Genomic DNA, 26,176 nt, shown 5'->3' with positions numbered 1-26,176 from the left:
GGTTTTGTTTTGCAAACAAAACCTTAAAAAAAGTCAAGTTCCTATCATCCATTTCCAAATCGGCTACTTGGTCATAAATATCCTAAGGAAACGCGACATCGAAGTGATATCCACTAGCAGAAGACATCAACTAATGACACGATTAGGAAACGTCAAGGAACCCAGGGATGAAAACGAGAAAAGCGGAATCACCGATTGCGAAAAATCATATATAGGGCAAACTATACATACCGTCGAGGAGAAGCATACAATAACGGAGTATAACCTAAAGGTAATTAAGGAGGTTAAGAAATACCAACAGTTCGCTTTTTGGGCTAATAAGGTAAGTCATTAAATTAACGAGCAATTAAGATCTAGATTTAGGTATTTAAAGGGCAAGCTAGTCCATAAGCAATTCAGACTAAAACTCACTGGTCCTCGAAATATCGGTATATGAGTAATAATTGGTAATCCGAATTTAGAGAACAATTTAATTTTTTGCTTTTAATTTTTTTCCTTACTAAAAATTAGGCCGGACAAGACGGCTAAAATTGCTAAGAAGCGTAGTAGACGCTGCCTGATACTAAATGCATAAGGACCTGAGGATACAAACGGTTAGTGAGATCATAAAAGACCATGCAATTAAGCATAGTCAGCGATTACGTTCGCATGAAAATAAAATATTTCAAATATGGCGAGATGACTAAAAAACTAAAGACAAATAACTTATTATCATAAAGGACAAACTGCCTAAGGACTTAAGTTCTAGAGGAACAGCCAGTTCAACAACAACGCCAACCAAGGTTCAGCGTCTGACGACTGGATCTTCCAGTAATATATCACCACTTCCCGTTGCTCGATTGATTATTGCTAATAAAAAATTCGCTGATCGTGCTTCTAAGTTGCCTATATCAACATGGGCGCTTATTTGAGATAATTTAAATCTTTTTAGTTTTTGTTTCTATTCGATTGCTTTCAATGTTTTGACTATCATCACGTCGTGCTACGAATGATTCAAAACAAGAAAACATTCCAGTTTTAACTTTTACTTAACTTTACAATCGACATTAACGCATTCTTTACCTGTGAATCAATTCAATTAAATCACCCGAAATTTCTGATAATTTGAATCACAACAGAATGTTAAAGTAAAAGTAATTCCATCTAAACGCCTTCATCGAAAACTGACTTACGGTAAGCAGTGTATCTTTTGACCGCATACATCTACGTTGCGCCAACTTCGGCCGCTCCATTGAAGAAAAACCAGTCTTCGATGGAAACATTTTACTATGCGCTCATATCTTGTATCGCATTGGGCACCTTTGGAGCTGGGAGCATTCAGTCGGCATTATCTTGAGTCAACTCCACAGGTAAAAACCTGATTGTACTCAACGGACGGTGAGACTAGGAATCGGAGTCTGGGACTGAGTATTGGTCTTTTGTCCAAGGCAACGACTTCGAGGTGTAGTGCGAAACACGTCACACGTCTTTCGAATATTTCGTGTTCGGAATTCTTGCCCGCTTTTGCAAAAAAGAATATTTACTAACAAGTTTAACGGTAACAAGAGTGCTACGCATCCTTTCTAACCATGTAACATCCCTATTGGCATCCGAAGTGAGTATCATAATAAGAATATCTTTTCATCTCGAACGGGTGCTTCCAACCTAATCTATCCATACCCGCATGTATGTAGGTTATTGGGTTCGAGGACTTAACTTCCCAGTGATGTCTCTGCCTATGTGTTGCGTTTGAAAGTTTCTTTCCTCGTGACGCATCGAAGTCTTTCTCTACTCGTTCAAACAACCCGGAAGTCTCGTCCACTGCAGTTTGCGGATGTGGCCTTCAAAACATCACACCTTCTTGCTATCTTTTGTGCTACTTCTCGAAACCAATTTGTGCCGTGCTTGTCGCTGATCTGAGTTTCTAATGCCCATTGGAAACGTGCGGAAGAAAGTGCGTAAAGAGTATGTTAGTGCCTAAAGAAGTGTGAAAAGTGTTCTGGCGTCTTGGTCACTTGAAATGCGGAAAAACGAGGCATTATACTAGCCTAAAATATCTACTCGCGGTCGCTCACCCAGAAAGTTTGTCCGTTCCACTTTAGTGATCCCCGCGATTTCCGTTCGAGTGAAAAGTTATTATGTAAATGAGAAGAATAAGAAAAGGTGATAAAAGAAGTTGCAAAAGCATCCACGATTGTTGCATTCCAGAGAAGAGAAGAAGGCGTCAGCCCCATCGCCGCTGAACCATTCACTTTGCCGATTTCCAACTGAAGGTCAACTATTCGCAACTGTGCAGCGCTGCAGGCGTTAAATATCAGCAACCGGATTCCAGTATCATTAGCATCGAGTTGACCCTGTCTCTGTTGCTAACGGCGCCATTATTATCATCTCGGCGCTATGCGGCGTATCTCGAGCGATATCAGATGGATAACCTACTTCTTGGTGGTTAGCTGCTGCTACATTCTCCCCATTTCACGATGCCAAATTATCAATCGCTTACCACATTTCATACCTGGGTCGGGGGACATGGCTCGGTTCAGCTTGTCGGAGAACACCACCGTCGGCAGTGTCGTTTATCAGTTACGAGGTAAGATTTGTGTCTGTTATGCGTTAAAGGTTTACCGCACTATCATTCTAATTACTGAACAATGGAGCAGACTCAGATAGAATGTCGTTTTATGCTTGATGAGCACTCTCGGATGAATGTCACATTTCAGATCGACATGTCTTGACTTTTAATAGGAAGTCAACCGTCCATGGTTGAGGTTTTCGTGGTGTATTTAAGAAGTTAAGAATTTAAAATTGCCGTTGTTCAAATAACGGAAATATTTACAAAGATATGTTGAAAAAAGAAGAACTTGGTATGTAAATTAGAGAAGACTATCTTCATCTTGAATAAGCAAAGCAATCAGGTTAACATACGTGACTAAATCGGTGGTCAACCATAGAATTAACTTACAGCAATGACACACAAATTACCCTCCTGTATTGTAAAAGATACTAAACGCAACTCAACTCAATGTAAGGTGAAAAAAATAGATTGAAGGCTACGTGACAGAGGACGAACCCTAGATATTCCGTATGGTTTCGGCTCTCTCCTTTCCGATGAGATAACGGAACTCTGCAATTCAAAAATATAATACATTTTTGTTGTTCTAAAAATTATTATGGAACATAACATCAAATCCCAACGGCGAAACAACCGGTATCTAGACTAGACCATCTGAGGCAGGGTCTGCCATGTTTGCTTCTTTTCTTCTACCATAGATACGGCTTTTATAGACTTTACGGGCTGGATCATCTTCACCCAAACTGATTAAGTGACCCGTCCAGGCGACGTGGTATCCCTCAAAAATGTCATCATTTTATAGGCTACGGAATCGTTCATCCTCCTGTAGGGAACCGAAAACTCTTCGCAGAATTCCCCTCTTTAACGAGGCTAAGAGTTCTTCTTTTTTTTCGCTAAGAAGCCAATCCTCCAAGGAACACATGTTCGAGTGGAAAAGACTCTGTAAGTTGGAGTAGTCAATTTCACTGTCATAGTTGTTATCCGTTGATTTTCGCCCCTCAATAGAGTAAATTATGAATGATTTGAAAGGTATATGTTCTTACCTTAACTGCAGTGATTCTGCTGTTTTTATATAGCCTCGTACATTGGTGAGGATCAACTTAGTTAGTCTCATTAATTTGAATTTGTTCATGGCCGTGTGCTATTTTACCTTTGTTGTGCTTTCGTAAGCAATTTTGAAATCGATGATAAGATGGTAGAATTGATGGCCGTATTTCCACAGTTTTTCCATCGACTGACGTAGACGCAAAACCTGATCTGCTGCTGTTTTGCCTAAAGTGAAGCCTCTTCGGTGCTATCCGAATGGCCTAAAGGGTAACAAATTCTCATAAACACAAGGCTAAAATTTCTCGCAGTGGGCATGGGCATATCGCTAAGTCAAAGGCGATGGATACCTCCAGCTTTACTAGTGGATTCAAAAAATCAGATATACGAAAGGCTTTGTGCCTTTCTTGTATAAGAAGTGACTGCATTTAGTGAGATATTAACGTTCAAAGGCTTAGACTGCAATAAATTTTCACAGAAGAGGCATAATGTTATCAGTAATAGTGCCATTTCCACCAAACTTGGTATTAGGTTGTTGCACATGAAATGGCCGATTTGGTACTAAAATTTAAAACGACTGTAAAGCTTACAAACATTTATTTAATTAATCAAAATAGGTACCAGTCGATTCAAAACACTTCTCCCAGCGAGATACAAGAGCATGTATGCCAATTTCGTAGAATCCCAATTTTCGGGCGTTGATTTACCCGTCGAAAGCCTCTTCACTCCTAAATTGTTTTTCCGCCAAAAAATTATTCAAATGCTTAAAAAAGTGGTAGTCGGTTGGCCAAAAGTCCAGTGAATATGATGGATGAGGCAGAGTCTCATACTGCAATTCGTTCAACTTTTGAACCGTTGTTCTGGAAACATGAGGTCGTGCATTGTCGTGAAGGAGTACTACACCATCTCTGTTGACTAATCTCGGCCGTTGAATATTAAATTTTTGGTGCATTTCCTCGAGTTGGGCACAGTATTTCTGTGCATTTATCGTTTCTGCAAGTGCCAAAAAAGAATAGTGGATAACTCCTGCTGTAGACCACCAAACAGTCACCATTACCTTCTTCGGATGGAGGCTCGGTTTCGGCATATGCTTCGGTGGCTCATCGGCTTCTAGCCATTGTGCTGATCGGCGACGATTGTTGTATAATATCCACTTTTCATCAAATGTCGCTATTCTGTGCAAAAAGGGATCACTTCTGTTGCGAGAGAGTAAAGAACTGCAAATTTTCATTCGAAGTGCCATGTTTTGCTCCGTAAGGGCATGCGGAATCCATTTGTCGAGCTTTCCACCTTTCCAAGTGGTTGCAAGTGCCGAGTAGTATACTGATGTGTGTCGGATTTGATTAGGAAATGCAGCTCGCCTTTGTCAATCGATGGTCCCGGATGTCTACTTGGCTCTCTTTGAAGGTTTACCTCGCCTGGCCGGAATTTTTCGAACCACCGCCGTGTGGTTCGTTCGCTTACCATATCAGCTCCAAATGCGCTGTTAATGTTCCGCTGCTTTATGACCGAGTTTGAACTCATATAGAAAAAGGGGCGGAGTCAGCTCACTCTAGCTATGTCACCTTTCTTCCACACGCGGCGCACGTGACCGCGCTTTTCTCCTTTCCTCTGCCTTTCGCAATTTATCTTGAATAGACGCGATCATGGAGTTGACCGCATCCCAATTCTCTTGATGTGCTAGCATTTTCGGCACTAGATTTTCTGGTACCAGCACCTCTCCTAGAGTCTCCTCTAGATTCCTCCTTTCTTCCACAAATCTCGGGCAGTGGAAGAATACATGCTCTGGGTCCTCTGAGACTCCATCGCAATTTGGACAGTCGGGTGAGGTCTCCAATTTAAACCTGTGAAGGTATTGGAGATATCCTCCATGTCCCGTGAGAAACTGGGTGAGATTATAATTAATCTCACCGTGTCGTCTCTCCAACCACTCCTTGATGGCAGGAATGAGCCTGTGAGTCCAGCGACCCTTTCCCGAGCATTCCCACCGCTCTTGCCATCTATTTATGGATCTCTCCCTCTCAGTCTTCTTCCTTCGCGATGATAAAGAGGTTGGCTTCGCATTGTATATATTCGCCATCTCATCTGCCAAGATGTCAATCGGCATCATTCCAGAGATGACGAATGCTGCATCATCTGAGACAGTCCTGAAGGCAGAGCATACCCTCAAGGCTGTCCTTCTGTATACTGCAGTCAGTTTGTTAGTGTTAACTGACATGTGCAGTGCCTCCCTCCAAACTGGGGTCGCATAGAGCATGATTGAGGTCACCACCCTGGCTATAAGCAACCTAGATGTATGCCGTAGCCCTCCCACGTTCGGCATCATCCTCACCAGGGCCATACTAGCAGTGGACGATCTATCGCAAACATACGGCACGTGTTGCTTATAACTGAGCTTCCTGTCTATCACCACCCCCAAGCATTTGATGGTCGGCTTGGAAGTGATGATATGATTCCCGATTCTTATACAGGCGTAGTTTCTCTTCCGGTGCTTCGTGATGAGGACCGCTTCTGTTTTTTCCTCCGCCAGTGTCCGACCTGAGCTCTTCAGCCAACTTTTAACAGCACTGATTGCTTCGCTTGAGTATAACTCAGTATCTTCGAGATGCTTTGCGACAACAACTAGTGCAATGTCGTCAGCGTGACACACCACTGTGGCTTCCTCCGGAAGGGGAAGATTAAGTACATCGTTGTACATGATGTTCCACAGTAGTGGGCCCAATACGGAGCCCTGCGGGACACCCGCGGAAACGACGTACTCCTGCGGTCCGTCATCAGTGTCGTACCAGAGCCTCCTTTCAGTTAAATAACTATTGACAATTGCGGCGAGATAGGCGGGAATACCAACCTTCGCTAGGGATTTCCGAATTAGAATCCAATTGGCCGAATTGAATGCATTTTTCACATCCAGGGTTACTACCATGCAAAATTTGCTGGTACCATCATTTCCCATTCACCAATTTCCATGGATTGCATCTTCGGCCAAGCCAGTAATCAATTTGATGGCATCAATGGTTGATCTGGCTTTACCCATAATGCCGATCTGAAAGGCCGCCTTAGCTCTCAAATACCGGGAGTAATCTATTATAGATTACCAGCTCTAACATCTTCGCCACCGTGTCCAAAAGACATATGGGTCGGTATGAGGATGGTTCACCTGGAGGTTTACCAGGCTTAGGCAGAAGCACCAACTTCTGCCACTTCCATACCACTGGAAATATTCCCTCGGACATGCACGCTTCGAACAACTCAGCGAACATGTCCGGCCTGGATTTCACGGCAAGCTTAAAGGCCTTATTCGGCACTCCGTCCAGACCCGGTGCTTTATTGTCTCCTATTCTGTCTGTCTGTCTGTCCGTCTGCCTGTCTGTCTCTCTGTCTATCTGTTTGTCTGTCACAAGCACTTTTCTCGGAAACGGCTATACCGATTGACACGAACTTTGGTGAGAAGGTGGGAACTGTGGACCCCCAGACATGAAGTGATTGATATCCTTCTAGGTTGATTTTAGGGGGGGATTTTATGAAGCTGCCTCTATATGGCGCCCAGGGCTCAAAATACTCTCCATTGCGATATCTTTTCAAATTAAGTTAATAATATTATATTACAATATTTTTGGGAAAATTGAGTAAAACCCCCCTTAAGTTTATCCCAGAGTTATAAAACTTGGTAGTAGTATAAAATATAATATAAAGCACATTATCCCCATTATTATAGTTTATTATAGTTTGATCAAAATCATACTATCAGTAAAAAAGTTACAGTAGCTCAAAGTTGTCTTTACTGTGTAAATTTACAACCCGAAGTGCTAATTCTCCAATGAAAAAAATTTACACTCTCCCTTAAACTCAACGTAGAACAATGTTACTTACTGTATGCAATGGAATTCATAGTTCCCACCTTACCACCAAATGTGATAACTTTTCTGATAAGATGGGTATGAGAGACAGACAGACAGTAAACCAATTTTAATAGGATTTTATTTTATTCAAAACCATGAAAACGAGACCATACTCGAACTGCTCTCAAATCAAAATTCAAAACATAATAATATTGATGCGGGAAACTACTTGTTACCGAGAATAAAAGTAGTTATTATAACTTGTATATTTCCAAGCAATCAATCCAATCAATAAGGATAGCTACCAGCAAATTAGGGTCACAAGTAATCTGGCCGATCAAGTTCCAATCCAAAATACTTAAAAGAAGAACCGCACAGCCGGGAAGGATTACAACTTGCGCTAATTTAAGCAGGATCTGGCTCCCCATCACAAGAGCTTTTAAGTTAGACGCACAGAAACCCGTACAGGATTACGACGGTATGCACAGGCACTTTCCTATAGGAAGACCCGACATACCACTTCCTTTGCGAGTTTCCAGCTCTCGCTAGAGCTAGGCTGCGGACATTAGGTAAACAATTCTTTGGGGACATCAAAGAGGTGTCTACTTTTAGGGTGGGTGGGCCTTTGGAGTTGCTGATATCAAAGAAGGAAACTGCATTGCTAATTGGGCTCCTCGGAGCAGCTTTCTGAAAAGCTTTAAGAAAAACGGCTTACGAAAAAGTCAGTATCATCATTTTCTGGCGTGAAAATCTGTGTCCTTAACTAAGAACTTCTTAGGTAACAGGGAACATTTGACAGAATCTTAGTATTAGAATGTAAACTTTTTAAACAGAAAACTGTGTTGCGCGTTTACGATTATCTTGTTGAACGTTCCATCAGCACATATTTACCTGTTTGTTTGCCAACAACCAGTATAAGTCAGGCCTCAGTGGCTGCTTTCTAAGCAAAGCTTAGGGAGCTGTTTTCCAGATCATTCGCATCTGATATCCTGTATTCACCGCCTCATGGCAAGATCACTGCGTTCGTGTAAGCTAGAAAGCCCGCTAAAAAATCGATTAAGTTGAACAAATGATCCAATCGCTGAATGCCCTTTTCATAAAAACAAAATCTACAATGATGGAAGGACAATTTGACCAAGATTACGGGTAAACGTTCCGATATTTAATTTTCTCTATTAGTAGAAGCAAGCATATAAACAAGTCGGGGTACCGGGAGCTGGGCGCTTCGGGTATAAATGTTTTCTGTTCATCTTATGTGAACAATTCTCTATGTACTATTTTCCATTCGTATATAGCTAAAAATACAAAATACTCCAAGATACACAGATGTTGATACACATCAAAGACATAGATACTGTACTCACCCTAAATAAACAAACATTATATATTACCGCATTGAAATTAATCTAACGCATCTTCAGAATTTCCACTTTACACAAAAGCACGTGCGTAAATTAAAAGCCGCTGGCAACCAGGTACATACATGCCTATTATATTGGTTACCACCCGCACATGTCTCCCGCGAGTAATTGAAACGAAAGCTAAAGCGTCCCTACGACCTCGCGGTTCATACAAGTTCACTTTATATGACAATGACGTCATACACGCAATAAGTTTACCTGAAATACGGAATTTTGACCTTCCATAACTTTGTTAATAACAGTCGCATTGTTTTGCAAAATTATGTCCAATATTATGTGGCTGCCAAATTTTGGATTGCTGGTATGAACTTAAGGGGTTTCCGGGTAAATTTCCAAAACATGGTAATATACTATTATTAACTTTATTCGTGCAGAAATCGGAATGTGATGTATTTTAAGGACTAGATTTCATATAGATGCATCCATGTGAATTTTTCCAGATTTTTCGATTGGATAGGTTCTGAAAATGAGAGCTGTTTCGCTTTCTGGGGCACACATTTCGAGCCCTATTCCTCTATGTTTTACCCAATATCAAAACTAAGAAAGTACTATTCGAGCCCTTTCATTTGATACCCCACATGACCATAAGCTGTGAAAGAAATTGCACCCCCCTTTCGCATCTGTGGGGAGTCCCCCTTCAAACTTAATACGAAATAGCGCCACTTGCTGCATGTTAAGGGGCACACAGACCTCACCAAATTTCGTGTCAATCGGTTCAGCTGTTTCGAAGTAAATCGGGTGTGACAGACGTCTGTCAGACCGACGGACAGCCAGACATTGAATCGATTTTAATAAGGCTTTATTTCACACAAAACCTTAAAAGCGATTTCGCACAGCCCAGGTAAGCTAGTGGAACGACTATCGCAAGGCGGGCAAATTTGGAAGACAGTATAAGGAACTATTGGAAGCAGAACAATTTCCAGACCAAGCAGACACCAAGGCATTTCAAGTTCTAGATTCCGGGCCATATTGGGGTAGAAGAGATTGAAGCAGCGGATGAAGGAAGGATTCACAACCATTAGCACTCAAGGAAGGGGAAGCACAGTTATGGGAACTATACTGGAGGAGTTTATAAACCACAATTCTCGCTGGATTTTTTAAACATAACCAACAAATGCTTTATGATACCGCCTAGAAAAGTAGAGGATAGTGGTGGAAATACCCGAGAGAAAAGCAGTGAAACCTCCATGTATTCCCCACGATAATATCTGGTGCTCGCACACAACAAGAAAATATCTAATACCAAGCGATAGGATAAAACATCTAGGAGTAAACGATGTCGTAAAATGTCGTCGGTTATTGGATGGAGAAGGAAGAAGGCGAGTCTCCTGCACCTAAACATAGGACAAAATGAACCAACTAGTCCTCCAGGTTGGGGGTCGAGTAAGGCTGGCAACCCTTCACTGAAAACCGATGTTACGAACTCACAGAAGGAACCTCAGACAGGATGGACGACGAAGCCGGCAATGACAAGGCAATAACGATGTGGTCTCCAACTCTAATAATTCTATTCCAAATCAATGATGGGATTACGTATCAACTGTGTGCTGATATGTCGCTCCTGCAACAGCAGTCGCTTATGCATTGTGGTGCAGTTGCAGCTGTCTGATTACGCGGTCAAAAGATTCGTCGCAAAGTGTAATCTCGTTTTCTGATCATCCTTTTTTAAGACGAGATACCATACGGAGGGCTGCCACTGTGAATCCGATAACTTCACATTTATTCACAGTCAAATTCGAAAAATTGGTTAACAAACATACTGCATCGGGCTTAAATGCAGCAATTTAATCTATTTATTCCGCATTGTTACATTGTTTATCCTATATATGTCAAACATATAAAATTATATTAGAGAAAGGATAGGCCTCTAAACGCACATGCTGCTCGCCACGTCTATCCCTATGTTGGTCTATTGATTTCAATCTTTCCTTTAAAAAAAGTAGATAAAATTATTGACGGTATTTTACTCGCACATAATAAAGCAGTAACTAGCAGACCTAGCATTCCTTTGATCGACCGTGAGCCATACCATTGTGCTACACAAATTCCGATAGTATCTTTCTCTAAATGAATAAAAGTTTCTATGAATTTGAAAGATGCTCAATGGGCATTGTATTCTAAAAAAATTACAGCCGAAAGCTACTAACATATTGGAATGAAATTGGTGGTACTAATCAGATAGCTATGGGATACAATCCGGAAAAATTAACTTCATTTTCCCAATCTATAATTCGCTTTGGATTCATGAACTGAACAATATTGGTTAATTTTCGGATTATCTATTTTTTAGAATAAGATTATAGGTGAAGATAGAATTAACTCCAAAATTGGAAAGTTTAATTTGCAATTAAACCATTTTAGGGCAATTCAAGCGTGATTCCAATTATATCCACTTAAATTATGAGCTGCAGATAATTGCATTACGAAGATTAATGTAGTGAACTCCTTTTCAGTTTTCTACTGAAATGGAACAAAAACTGATTTTTCAAATCTGGAAAGTTAATGGAATCTTTTTTCATCGACAAATGAAGTTGTTTTGATTTTAGTGAACATTCTAGGTATTAAAAAAGTTACTTGTCACATGAGTCGTAAGATGAACAAATGACGCAGAAGAAGTTGACTCAAAATAGGACTAGCTTTGCTTGCTTGCTATCATTGACACCTTTTCTGTATTTTCGTGTTTTTCCATCAACTGAACACGAACCCTTTCTTTTCTCCAGGTTTTTTTAGGAATATACGAGGAAATCATAAAAATCCAATTTAAATCCTACTATCAAGAATAATACTGTAGAAGATCAAAAGAATATTTTCAATGGAAAATTACTTCAATCTATGAATATTTTACACTTTTTTGATATTTTATAATTCAAGGTTACGTTGATAACTACAATCCACGTTTGTTAATAGGAAATCACATAACCCTTATAATCTAAAACGCCGAGCTCTCGGGCCAGTTTGACATACATATGTACATACTACAGAAAAAGATAGAATATATCATTTACATTTAATCATAGTTATCAAACAACAGAGGTCACAAGAACAAGGTCGACAGTTACTTCTCCTAGTATGTTATGAAATGCTGCTGAGACAGCTGAACTTAAAGATAAAACGATGTTTTGGATTCTTACGAGTAAATGACATTCCACTCGAAAAGCACCTGCATATTTCAACTGCCCATATGTAGCACTAACCTCGTGTTCATGCATAAATATGTAGGTACGTGCACATTAACTCTATGCATCTATTTTACTTCATTATCATTTACGTTAGCAGCTTGCTATTTGGCCCGGCGTATGCAAATTTTCCGGAGGCTATTATACACAGGTAATCTACATTCATACATAATATGGTCAAACGCCAGAAACATATGAATGACTTCCAAGTCAACTAATATATTTATACATGCATTTGGCAGAACGTTGCCAGTGATTTACATTTATAACTTTTATTTCAAGAAAGGTTCACATTCTTTAGCTATGTATATGAATTTGGCCCCCTTATTAATTTGGTTTTGGATTTTAACTTTTTTTCATAACTACCATCGGCATTGGATAAGGCGGAGAAACATGAGTTGTCAGAAATAATGAATTGCATTTTAATCTAATTACCTGCCTTTTGGTAATTAAACATTTTAAATCAATTTATTTCTTACTATGCTCTGTGGCTAACATCCCCGAGCTGTTTCATCTTCCAAACTGCCATGAATGAATATGGCTTACGAAATTAATTTTTTCCTACTATGGATACTGAAAAAATCTTAACATCTCATCATTATTTTAGAGCGTAGTTTTAATCTGCCCAGTATTCAGTGTAGATAATGTTTAAAATATTGCTGTAGCGAACGGACTTCTTTGAGAGAACTTTTAAATAAATCTGCCGTTGATGAATGCAATGATGCAAAGCCATTCTATGGCACAGTTCACTATTGATTAATAAAAGCATTGATCCTTGAATCGTTCAGATCTCGGGAGATCACTGCCACGTTTAATTGAGATCGATCGTCAAAAACTATATTTTATTCAGATTCAACCACAAACTCTGGTGCATGAAGCGATCATTCCAGTTTTGGAGAAATTGTTAGAAACCGACTTTGTTGTGACACACCAGGTAAACATCTTTTGAATAATCATGTAGGGCTCTGGATAGAGGGGCGCTTCTAAGATGGATTCCGACAGAGACACTCAGACACCGGGTTTTGTTGCCAAGCCTACCAGACGATTTTTTTCGGAATCGAGGGAACCCTGAATCCGCCATCTATTTGATGGTGGATTGGACCAAAAAAAGGAGTCCATGAATAAGAAAAGTGAGCGGTAGTTTCTCTCCATTTGGTTTGGTCCGCCATCAAGCGGATAACGGATTCATGGCTCCCTCGATTCCAAATAAAAATTAATTAATAAAACAGGGTGACAATATCTTTTAACCACTTAGGCCACGTTGCTCCTAGGGCAGAGCAGAATCAACATATGATGAGTTGGCTCTGCCTTGAGTGAAACCGTAGTCAACTGCAAAAAAATTGGTCAAACCAATTGGGTTTGTGGGACCCACGGTCAAACGGATTTTCATGAGTGGGTCAACAACCGGATCGGCTTCACAGGAGGAGTAATTAAAATCAAACTCGAAAGAGAACCTTAAGAGGCCCCCCCCCCCTTAATAACAACTGTAGCGAAGATGTACTTGCTATCACCGAGACTTGACTGGACGACTTCCGTAAAAACCGAGGAACCCGCGATATTAATTGCTGAACATACTTAACCTTTTGTCTAGCGGATTTCAGTCTTTTTCTCTTTTGTATTCGTTGAAAGGCATTAGAGATTACAATTGGGGTGCATTTCATGCCCTAAAATATAATGGGGCATATGTTGAAATTGAAGGGAATATGGATTACCGTTGAAAAGGTGATATCATCTATTCATAAAAAGCTTGGAGGGGAGGAAGTTTGCCGAACAAAGGAATAAGTGCGCGAGTCTCGCGACGTGATGCCATATGTCCCGGAAATAGAGTGGAAGGGTAAGGAGGTGGTTTTAGCGGGTGAGATCCCATATAACCGTCTGTCAGGAGCCAACAGTAAATTTTGGTGCTCTCCATCTTCCTTCCGGCTTTAATTAGGTTTTGTTTAACAAAAAATCTTAAAAAGGAGGCGAATTGTGGTGTCTTCAAAGGGAGAGGCAACTCAGTTGCTAGCTCACCTCTGGCCTGGGAGTAGCGTGCGGGAAAGTGGATTCCACGATATAGGCTTGACTCGTATTGAAAACGAAAACCACCAAGCCTAAGTCCAATGAGGTAAAATTAATTTTCTTTTAGGACTCAAGGGATCCTGCGACGCATCCCATATTTGTGGTCCACGAAGACCTCTTTTTGTGCTAAGCAAATTGCAAGTAGTACATGGAATTTCCAAGGCAGCCTCTCACTATGCAATACCTGAAAAGTATTGGTGTGCGTGAAGATTTTTTAGATAATCATACATCAATCCCATTAGTACTTTGCCGATAATACTGGAGTAAGGCAAATGCTCCAAAATTTAATGAATATTGAGTTAAAATACTTAATAATAATTGATTTGAAAGCCGGATCAAAGTAATATTTTAATTTTCTAACGAAGAATTTGCTTACATCAGGAATATTCAGCCACATATATTACAAAAGGGTATGAGGTTCGCTCTCGGAGCCAGTCCAGTTTCAGAGCGAAGGCGTGCGGCAGGCAATCGTTAAGAGTAAAAACAGGATGTTTGAAGTTATTTATTAAAGGATGGTGTGTCCGGATAGCTGAGTGGTTAGAGCGCAAGGCTGTCGTACGGAAGGTCGCGGTTCAAATCTCACTGGTGGCAGTGGAATTTGTATCGTGATTTGACGTCGGATACCAGTCGACTCAGCTGTGAATGAGTACCTGAGTCAAATCAGGGTAATAATCTCGGGCGAGCGCAATGCTGACCACATTGCCTCCTAGTGTACCGTAACGGTCTTGAATGAAGTGCTCTAACACACTTCAAGGCCCTGATCCAACATGGATTGTTGCGCCAACGATTATTATTATTATTATTAAAGGATGTCTAAACGCAAGATGCAATTCGATGCTACGGATCTATGATTTTGAGATTTCGATTACAGAAGTATCATGGTTTCGGGTAAAATAAAACTCGGGGTTTTATAATAACGAGACACACACGTAGCAGTAGTTTCAGCCAAATTAATTACGCAAATGAAAACAACCGGCTAGACGTTTGCCAAATGTCCCTTGATGTTGCAAAAAGGGCAAGAAAAATCAAAATAAAGGTGAATACTGCCTTTCAATCATGGGCCGAATATTAAAGGTGTCAAACTGTTTGCATAAATTCGTAGCATTGTCTTCGTTCATGCTACTGAGTTTGCTAACGCTTGAAGGGTACGCTACTCTAAATATGATTCGGCTGTGTATAAACCTGGAAAATGGAACTACTTCAACTTAAAAATTAATTATAAGTTTAATTTTGGTGGTGCAATTTGTAAGCAATACTATGAAAGTTTGCACCAAGGGTTTCAAAAAACCTAAGCATGTATGAGCTATATGAAGCCAGACGAACAGAAAGTAAAGGAAATTGTTATCTTCTCGAAGAAGTCCAATGTAAATATTTACAGTAAGAACATATATAAATATGGGACTTTCAGCACAATGCTGTCGTACGGAAAGTCCGCAGTTCCAATCTGACTGGTGGCAATGGGATTTGTATCATGATTTGACGTCGGATACCAGACGACTCAGCTGGAAATGAGTACCTGAGTCAAATCAGGGTAGTAATCTCGGGCGAGCGCAATGCTGACCACATTGCCTCCTACAGTTTACTGTAGTGTACCAATATGGATTGTTGCGCCAACAATTATTATTATTATCAATTCTGTTCCACCTAATGCCGATCTTGTTGCATAAATAACGCCATGCAATTCTGAAATCAGAAATGAAATTACAATGCTGACATCAACTAATTTACACTAGCAGTTTAAGGGGGTCATTCCGTGTAAAGGCCGTTTTTTTGGATTTTTTTCGAAATTTTTTGTGAAAAACTGGAGAAAGATACAAATACGAATTTTTCACCATAGATTTAACGATATCTTGAGCGTGCATAATAATTTTTCCAGCTCGATCGCACAGTTCGTTATTGAAACACGCAGCAATTTATACGCCCCTCTCCAAAAAAATGTGTGTTTCTGTTGCTACGATAGAGGGCGCTGCGATCGTCTTAAAGGAAAAAAAGTAAACGGCATTTTAATGCACAGACTTAACTGCAGTCCGCAAACTAGGAATGTTAAAAAATATTAAAAACTAAATTTTTGGTGCAGTGTTTGCGGACCGTAGAAATATGTTCTGAATAAGTCGTGAAAATTTCAAAGAATTTGGTTGGATAGATTTTGGGCTATAGTGGCAGCCGATTTTCAATATGCAGTTTCGAGAAAAACGCATTTAAAAAGTAGAATGCGATTTTTAGCCATAAAACCTTAACTGACCATTGATCTGCTACTCCTAGTCCATAAACCTTAGGTTTTTTTGAAGAAACACATGTACGGCCTTGGCTTCAATTCTTATCCTTTTAGCGAAGACATTCGAACGTCATTCGGACCGATAAATACGAGCTTTATTACGGCGATCGACATAAATCTGGCATGTGACTTATCACGTGTTTAATAGTATAATTTCTGAATGAGCCCGAATATCAAAAAATCACTTGGCCTATCTACACTATATCTAGATACAATTGATGCAAAACAAAAATTCGATTCTTCGGATCCGACACACGGGATGACCCCCTTAAGAAAGGTTTTGATCATACAAATCAAATGCCCCAAACTTCAGTCAATTTTTACTTCCAGTGTATTATCATCATAAATTGAAAATCAAAATTTGTAACAAACAGACCGGGAAATCGGAAGTTAGATGCTTCAGGTATAAAAGGTTTTGTGGTTCTCTTTATGAGTAGCGATGAGTGCATGACAGTTCCATGGGTACTTAATTGAAAATTCAATTGCCTCTATGTATTATAAAAAGCCATCTGCATAAATAATTTGATCTGGAAAGCACTGTATTGATAGCAGTCAACCTCATACGCTTCACAATAGGAGTTCAATATTATTATTTAATGTGAAGAAGTTAACCTACAACAGATACAAATAAGTCAAAATACCAGAAGCCGGTGCTTTGGGTATTAAGGTTTTGTGTTCATCCTATGTGGGGAACTTTTTAGGCACTTTTTTTCCATTCGTTTATAGCTAAAAACCCAAACTATTGCTTCATATTTTGTTCAAACTACAAAATATACGTACATATTACAGACGTAGATATTATGCTTACCCTAAACAAAGATTGCCTATTACCGAAAACTGTATCATATATACACTTATATAAATTGATCGTACACATATTTCTGATTTACTTCGTGCACAAAACATACATTTGTACATATAAAGGGCGTGTATTGACTACCTCTATATTAATGTACAAATATAGTACGTCTACCCGAATTAGGCACAATGCCAAAGCTTCATTAACGTATACATATAAATACATGCATGTGTTTGTCTCGAATAATTGATATTGATCAATCATCAAACTAAAAGGAAGTGTTTCCCTGCTACCCCGCGTTCATATGTGCTCACATTGTTGTGGTATTGACCAATTGATATATTATGATAACATCATACACGTTTTAGAATGCACGAAATTAACATAAAACGTAAAAGTTTCACCTTCTGTAACTAGTAATAGTTGGATTTCCTTCAAATTTTCCAAAGTTATGCCTTATGTTATCCCTTCTACCACTGTACTTCTAGCATGAATTTGAGGCAAGTATGGCATTTCGAGTCCAAAATTTCGTTTAGATACACCACTGTGGTTTTTTTTTAGATTTTTTGGTTGGATAGGTTCTGAGAACGAGACATGTTATACTTTATGAGGATCGAATTCGAAAAGCCGAATAGCCACACACATAAAACCTTAAAAAAAGCAGGAGAGAAGCAGATTCTTCATGAATGGAATTTCAATATTTCACTCGAATGTCAATTATTCTCGTTAATTATGACGTCAGCATCAAACTTGCATGGCTTATGATGCAATAAGTTCGCGCGAAATTGAAAAGTTTGAACTGCTGTAACTTTGACACTAATTGCCAGATTTACATGGAACTTGGCAGGCGTATGCACGATACTATCTTCTATGCTGATGCAAACATTACTGGCATGAACTTGACGAGGGTTTTCCAGTCAATTGGGTAATATACTGTTAGAAAATTGAGCAGATAAGGGAATGGAACATACTTTGAGCTAGATTTCATATAAGCGCACTATTGTGATTTTTTCAGATTTTTCGGTTGGATAGTTCCGGAAAATGAACCCTGTCCCACATTAAGTGTGCACATTTTGATTCCGTACTCGTGCACCCTACAACCCACGTTAACACTTATATCAATTTCGGTACTAATCCAGGCCTTTAATTTGATACCCGACATGACCATATCCAGTGAAAAAAATGTTTACATCCCCGCTTTACATGTATGGGGAGCCCCTTTAAAATCCAAGTAAATTTATCTCACTCACTATATGCATGGGATTTCATAGTTCCCATCTGTCCACCAAATTTCGTTCGGATCGGTTGACTTCACACAGAAATGCAGTGAATCGATTTTAATAAGGTTTTGTTTTACATAAAACCTAGGGATGTATTTATCCATTGTATGATTGTAATTATTATAATCGAATCCATCTAACCAATCTTCTCAACTTCATCGCAACCGTCTGAAACCTTAACCCTGTTTCAGAGCGACTGGTATATTAGAAAGAAGGTTGAAGCGGCATAATTAAGTTTTGACGATCTATTCTTTATTATGATTTCAATCATTCTGCAAATATCAGCAAACGCTTAAGGTTTACGAAACCTCAGTACAAATTCTCATTAACATCTGTAGTCTACAATTTATGTTTCAACAGATTTTTTCCTGATGAAAAACCTCGACATGAATTTTCTCACCTAACAAATATATATAAGCATTTTTTGAACTTGAAGGTATGATAAACTTCCCATTTATCATATTATAATACTTTACTAGGTATTATTTGTCATTTTTCTCGCATGTTTTAGTCCAAGAAGATTAATTTAATTTAAGATTTATTTTATCACATAAGGTAAATAAAATTGTGGAAACTATCAACGGCCTAGTGGAGTTGAGTCAGCGATCTTAATCATACTCTTTAATTAAAATTCGCAGCATTCGTGTGAAATAATTCAGTAATTAACTTAGCAGACATAATTTTTCCTATTCCCGAACAAAAGTGATCACACTATTGTTAACAAATTAGATTCTCACAATTTTCCTCATTTTCAATGATTTCGCCTACAACCGTCAACAATAGTAATGAAGTCAACGCTATCTGGCTTGGCTTAGCACAAAAATGGCAAAGAACATTGTCGACTGGTTTTCGTCACATTTTCACACGACTTTAAGTATTGTAAATAAAAGATAGAAATACCTTTCGATCGGCAATGGGTTCAGTGGAAAGTAGCACACAACTACGATCTCCGACATATGACGAAGAAGATTGGATTGTTGTACCTAAATGGCAAATTGTAGAAAATGCGGTGATTCCGAGAGAGAAGAAAAGAAATTGGTTTTGTTTATTTATTATACGTGGATGAATAGGTCAGGTGAAATGCGATTTAGATTGCCAGAATAAATCCAAAAGGAGAATGATGATTTACGACTGGAGGGTTTCGGGAAAAGATTTAGAGAAATTTCAGATTAAAGTTGCGGAAATGAGTGGCGTGAGAATGTGGGCGAACGTGAGATTTCAGACTCATCCATTATTTCATTATTTTGGAAATATGGGATTTCCTTGATTTCGCGTTCTTTTCAGCCATTGACACGAGCTAGTCCCAGTAATTCCGTCCGTTAGAATTCTAGAACTCATTCTTGTTGAAAATGAGGTTGAGATCAACAAATTATTTCATTTTCTCTACTTGTTCCAGATTCCAATGAGCTCATTTCTTGCCACTTTTGGACCAGTTGATTGGATTGAATGTTTAAAAAATATAAGTATTTCGAATGACACTGCACCTTCACATCAGCTACGACTAATCACACTTACAAAACACAGTTATTGCTCCACTTACACCTCGCTAATGATCACAATACATATATCTTCGCAAAAAAAGCAAGATTTTGGTGCTAGCTAGACATGAGTTCTTGTTGTAATCTGCAAATTTGGTTTTACTTTTCTGAATTAAAATACAATATTCTACTCATTCTACTACTTCTGTTATCTTGTGTTTAGGCAAGCTCTAACGCGGCTATTCATGAAGCTTCTCCATGAAGCTAGTCCTATTGTAAATCAACCTCAATTACAATTGGTTTGTGAAAATTTATTCATTCTAAAAGTAGACAAGAGCAAGAAAATGAACTTACAAGAAATCGTTGGTTTATTCTGGAAGAAGAACGAAGGGTATCTTCTTTCACTTCCCACAGAGGGTCTCCGTCACTCCGCCGGCATGTTACGAGATCGCCTAAAACTTATATTTAGCTGTTCTCATCCATCCTTCCTTCTACAACATTTTGTGCCTCCTTGTTCGTACTTTCTCTACTCCTTATTTGGATTCGCAATTTTTAACATAGATATTTTTCCAATTTTCATTCGTTTCGGACTAATTTGCTTACGTCCTGACGCCCCCTATACGTTAAGAACCCTTGACCATTTGTCGACATTCTGCCGCGTCGATTGAGATGAACGCCTTAGCATTTTTCCGAAGCTTAGGACTCAACACGATCACTTTGTTTTTAGCGATATTGGATGTATTTTCTTGGCCGGTCTGTCACGAGACTTGTCACCAAGAGCAAGTAGTCAAGTAGGATTTAACTTAGTGGAATAACTCCAGCTATACTTCATTTCTGTCTTTCCCAGAACTCAGCATTTTATTTTTGTTTCACTGAGGATACCGGTACGGGTGCCTCAAACCTTCCTCCTCTACCTGGGAGTTCTTTCATTCCTTAAATGAAAATTATCAAATAAAAATTACCAACAATGTTACAAATAAAGCCTGAGATTGTGAAATAGTGATGGTTCGACGATCCCCTACATGATAGGCGAAGGCGATCCGTCCCCTGGCCCGTGGATCCCCCCATCATATTATGCGGTGCCGTTCCTTCTATGTGCAGCATTCGGAACCGCATTTTATTGACTTCTTTCCTTCTCGCAGCCTATGGCGGAAGAATCCGATTATTCAGTTGACTGCATAAAATCATTTGTTAGTAGCAGACTATTTTTTGAACGCTCCCATCGTTAATGCCATCTACTTATAGATCCCTTCTTTTTTTCTGAAGACCGCACTGAGTTTACGGGCTATACAAAATATACAGTGCCAATTCCCAAATTGGAACTGCAGACCGAATCATCATCCGGGCTATTGGCAACCTAAAAGTAAACTGCGGCCATCCTAGACACAACATCAATCTTGCTAGAGTCATATACCCGTAGTAGATAGTTCATCGTAGGTATAATCTACGTGCTCCTTGAAATTAACTTTCGCATCTAACATTGCCTCCAATTATTAGATGGCTGGCTTAGGAGTAATAATATCGCTCCGAATTCTAATGCGAGCGTAATTTCTCTTGGGCACTTGCTGATGAAGACCGGTTCCCTTTTTCCTTCGCAAGTGTCAGTTTAGCACTTTCTAGCCAGACCCAAACAGCACTGAAAGACGTTTGCTTCGCATAAGTTCAACTCAGCATAACCCACCACAGTGGCCTTCCCCAGAATCAATACGGAGCCTTTCGTGACAACAGCAGAAATAACGTACTGTTCCGATCCGGTATCGGTATCAGGTTTTGCAAGTATGCAACAATACGAGGTACGGGAGAACAGTAATCGTTGGCAAAAACTTTCGTATGAGGCTCCAATCGGCCGAACTAAATGCATTTTTCGCCATTACACAGTATTTGCTAATAGTACCCTTTTCGTGAATTCCATTCTCAACCAAGTCAGTACCAAATTTAACCACATTAATGACTGATATGATTTTCCGGAATCCGTACTGTTGATCTAAACAAATGGGTGCAATCTATTGTAGGGAATGTTAGATAGGGTAACATTCCTTTTAGTGTAAAAAAGACATATGTATAGGGTCTATAAGAAAACGGCGCGACTGAACGTGTAACAGCCCGAGGTTCCAACACCAGCCTCTACTGCTTCCATAATCGGGAAAATGTCCCTTTGAACATGCATGCCAAGAATAACTCAACATGTCTAGTATTGATTTCACCTCGAGTTCAAAGGACATAATCAGTATACACGGGGCTTTATTGTTGCCTATTCCGTCACGAATTTCAAGCAGCTCGTCTCTGATCACAGCAGAAATTTTCATGCATTCAGAGTTCTCCGCAAGCCAGCAGCGCTCTTCTATTGTTGACAGAAGAGCCCCTGAATAATTTTCAACAAAAAAGTCGGCCACGTGATTTACGGAGATAAACGGTACTCCAGCCATCCCGTAACAATTCTATAAGCGCTCGCCAGCAGGTTTACGTTCACCGTTGACTAGAGTTCCTTACAGCATTCTCTCTTGCTTCGCTGGATAACCAGCTTATAGTTGCGAGCTTCCTTATATGCGTGTTCTTTGTAACCTTGATTTTTTACTAGCCCGTTAACGCGCTGGATTTTGTATGGCTTTGCGACGCACCACCAACACCACAACTCCACGAGTCCTATTCTCTGCCGAAAAGACGGTTATCACTTTTGTAGGAAAGGAGGATTCATGCGAATTGGTTTGCTGAAGAAAGATTTGATTGGATATACACCTTATGCCGTCGTCGTTTTTAAATATGCTGGAGAGATTTCGGTCCAGAAAATTAAGCCTAAAGAAATTAGAGTAAATTTTGAGTTTTAGCGGAGTGGGCTTATTAAGCCGGAGTATGGAGTATAGTATGTAAAGAGGTAGTTTGCACGATTTAGAACCTTATTGTTGTGGGCGTAGTTTATAGTGACGCCAAGGTAGATAATTTAGCGCACTGTAGAAACAGATGATGTATTGATTTCTGTGGACAGGTTTTCAATATTAGCAACCATTTTCGATATTGTCATCATTTTTCCTTTAAGGAAGGCATTTATGTTGGATGAGGACTAGCCTCTAGTTTGTGAATTTAAATAGAGCACGTCTAAATATAAACTCAGAGGAACACTGTCGCGTAATATGTCCTTTGTGGTGATGTAAAATGTAACGTCGTTAGCATATGAAAGGATCTTCGTTGGATTGAATGTGGGAGCGGGTATCAAAGTAAGAAAGGGATTGCGGAGAGGACTGAGCCTTGTAGAATTCCGACGGATGTGGTGTAAGAAGATGTCAATTGCTGCTGAACTTAGGAATGCTATCTTTCTAATAAGCTAAAAATTAATTTATCATGGTGCGATTGCTTAATACGTTTTCTTTATATAAAGAAGACAGGCTGACAATTCTGCTAAATCGCGATAATATTTGCCTGAGCTCCCTGTATGTGTTTGATTCTGTGAGACTTGAAATTTGGGTAGTCTGGCTTTGAGGGGTTGGTTCAAGAGCCGCTAGATTGAGTTCCTGAAATCTGGGGCTGCGTGGCAGTGTGCTATTGATGCTAGTTACGCTTTCCACAAAACGGGCGGTGTTTCGACTGGGATTTACTCTGGTGTTGCTCTTTATCAAGAGGTGTTTGAGGTGCCGGGCTAAAATGTAAAATATTAAGGGCAGCGTCATATGTCATCAGCCAGTGGTGCGGTTTGTGCTCGTTAGTTTTGATGCAAGAGTCCAACCAGGCATTTATAGTTGTTGACGAGATAGTCGATTGCCCCACAATCTACGCGTTTAGGGCTTTCGTCCGGCATCTTGGAACACTGTCCTGGCCCATGGGTGCCACATTTGACGCAGCGATGTTAGAAGTGGAACTTCGGTGGCGCAAGACCGACTTGCTCGCGTTATTTATTCATTATCCGTTATCACTTTCACTGGAGTGACTGGCCACCACGTTCGTCCTATCTGATCTATATTAACGGGCAGAACATCGAGGTAGTTGATCAATTTGTATATGTAGGAAGCATTGTTTCTGCCGTAGGCTGCTCCAAACTTGATATCATTGAAGGCATCACCAACGTTAGCTCCGCCTTCTTTCTTGTGTCCAAAATCTGTAAATACAACTGGCTCAACATCAACACCAATTTGACACTGTTCCGCACTAATGTTCTCTCAAAAGCTTCAAGCTTTTCATCAATTTATGTGTGTCATTCTTACCTAAGACACAGTTAGATGTGAGAGTATTGATCAGAAAGGCAACAGGTCCGTTACCAGTAATGTCATACAATGGGACTTAACATCCCCATGAGTGGGTCGCCCTAGAACTATGTGTCGTAGAACAATGGAGGAGGAGTGCCATATTATCGGAAAATCATGGAAGGGTTTGTCAGGAATCGACGCCTACGTTACTATTATGGTTGACGCGCTACGCCCCACCTAGGGGTCTATAGCAACCATATCCTTTTTAAGGTTTTGTGTGAAACAAAACCTTATTAGAATCGATTCGATGTCTGTCTGTCCGTCTGTCTGTCTGTCTGTCTGTCTGTCTGTCTGTCTGTCTGTCACACCCGATTTATTCGGAAACGGCTGAACCGATTGTCACGAAAATTGGTAAGAGTATGTAATCTGCCGTTCCCTTTACATGCAGCAACTGGCGCCATTTTGTGTTAAGTTTAAGAGGGGCTCCCCATACAGTTGAAAGGAGGCTGCAAATTTTTTTTTCACAGAATGCAGCCACGTGGGGTATCAAATGAAAGGTCTCAATTAGTACTTTTCGAAACTGGTTCAATTTTTAATATTGAGTGAAACATAGGGGAGTGAGGGCTCAAAATATGACCCCCAAAAAGTGTAACAGGTCTCGTTCTCAGAATCTATCCAACCGAAAAATCTGAAAAAAATCGCAGTAGCGCAGCTCTACGAAATCTAGGCCTCAAAATATATCCGGTTCCGATATCTGCACAAATAAAGTTAATAATAGTATATTTCCATATTTTAGAAATTTACCCAGCACCCCCCTTATGTTCATCCCAAAAGTACAAAATTTGGCATACGTATAATGAAGAACATAATGCACAATTTGGTCAAGTTTGAAGAAAATCAAACTATTATTAACAAAGTTATAGGGAGTAAAACTTTACAATTTTTTGTGAATTTCGTGCACTCTACAACCTGCATGACGTCATCATCACATATCAATTCATCAATACCACAACGAAATGAGTTGCTATGAATTGGGTTGCAGAGAATTATTTTGTTTTAATTTTTTAGTTATTTGTCAACCAGACGTGTGTGTAGGTATATAGTATATGGGTGCTAATGAACTTTGCGGGTAGTGCCTAATTCAGATAAAAATAAGAAATAAATCGAAAATATGGGTACGATCAATTTATATACGTGCATATATGTGTACAGTATTCGGAAATAGGCAGTTTGTTTGTTTAGGGTGAGGATAATATCTATGGCTGTAATATGTACGTATGTCTCGTAGTTTGGAAAAATATGAAGGATTATGTTGGATTCGTAGCCAGATACGGATAGAAAAATGTGCGTTGAAGTTTCTTACATCAGATGAACACAAAACCTTTATACCAGAAGCGCGAGCTTCCGGTATTCCGACTTGTTTGTAGTGCGAAGGCTAGAGTGGGAAGTTATTGTAAACGGAATAGCATAGCCATCGGTCTTCAAATTCTAAGCAATAGATCACAGACATTAGTGCTTTTTGTCGACATAGAAGAATATGAAGAGCTTTCTGGAATTATAACTAAACAAGTCGGAATACCAGAAGTGGGCGCTTCGGGTATAAAGGTTTTGTGTTCATGTGATGTGAGAAACTTTCTACGCGCATTTTTCCATTCGTATAATATATTATTTCATATTTTTTTTCAAACTACAAGAAATACGCACATATTATAGACGTAGATATTATTCTCACCCTAAACAAACAAACATTACGTATTGTATTATATATATAATACATCTATATAAATTGATCGCACACCTATTTTCAATTTACTTCGTGCATAAACGTATACATATGTAGATAAAAAGTACGTATATTGAATACCGCTTGTTCAATGTAAAAACATATAAATCTGATTGAGGCACTACCCTAAAACTTCATTTACATATACAAATAAGTAGATTTTTCGGTTGGATAGGTTCTGAGAACGAGACCTGTTACATTTTTGAGGGTCATATTTTGAACCTTTGAACCTTTAATCCTCAACATTCCAAAAGATATTAAATATGAGACCAGTTTCGGAAAGTACTAATAGAGCCC

At 39.5% G+C, this 26,176-nt stretch overlaps 1 protein-coding gene across 2 annotated transcripts in view; it reads left to right on the top strand.

The window, feature by feature from the left end:
• Positions 1 to 1,326: 1,326 nt before the first annotated feature.
• The window catches only part of LOC119649460 (cadherin-23), an 83,013-nt gene continuing 58,163 nt past the window's right edge, over positions 1,327 to 26,176 (top strand). Inside the window, exons 1-2 of one of the 2 annotated variants that reach the window (XM_038051615.1) lie at positions 1,327 to 1,594; positions 1,674 to 2,566. In XM_038051615.1, coding sequence (XP_037907543.1) covers positions 2,377 to 2,566 — 190 coding nt within the window. In that variant the 5' untranslated portion in view covers positions 1,327 to 1,594; positions 1,674 to 2,376. Of the gene's footprint in view, positions 2,567 to 26,176 lie in introns of both variants that reach the window. The other variant, XM_038051614.1, reaches the window with a different exon arrangement.

This window comes from Hermetia illucens, chromosome 2 (genome assembly GCF_905115235.1).
Source record: "Hermetia illucens chromosome 2, iHerIll2.2.curated.20191125, whole genome shotgun sequence".
Classification (NCBI taxonomy): Eukaryota; Metazoa; Arthropoda; class Insecta; order Diptera; family Stratiomyidae; genus Hermetia; species Hermetia illucens.
This window is presented reverse-complemented; position numbering and strand designations above follow the sequence as displayed.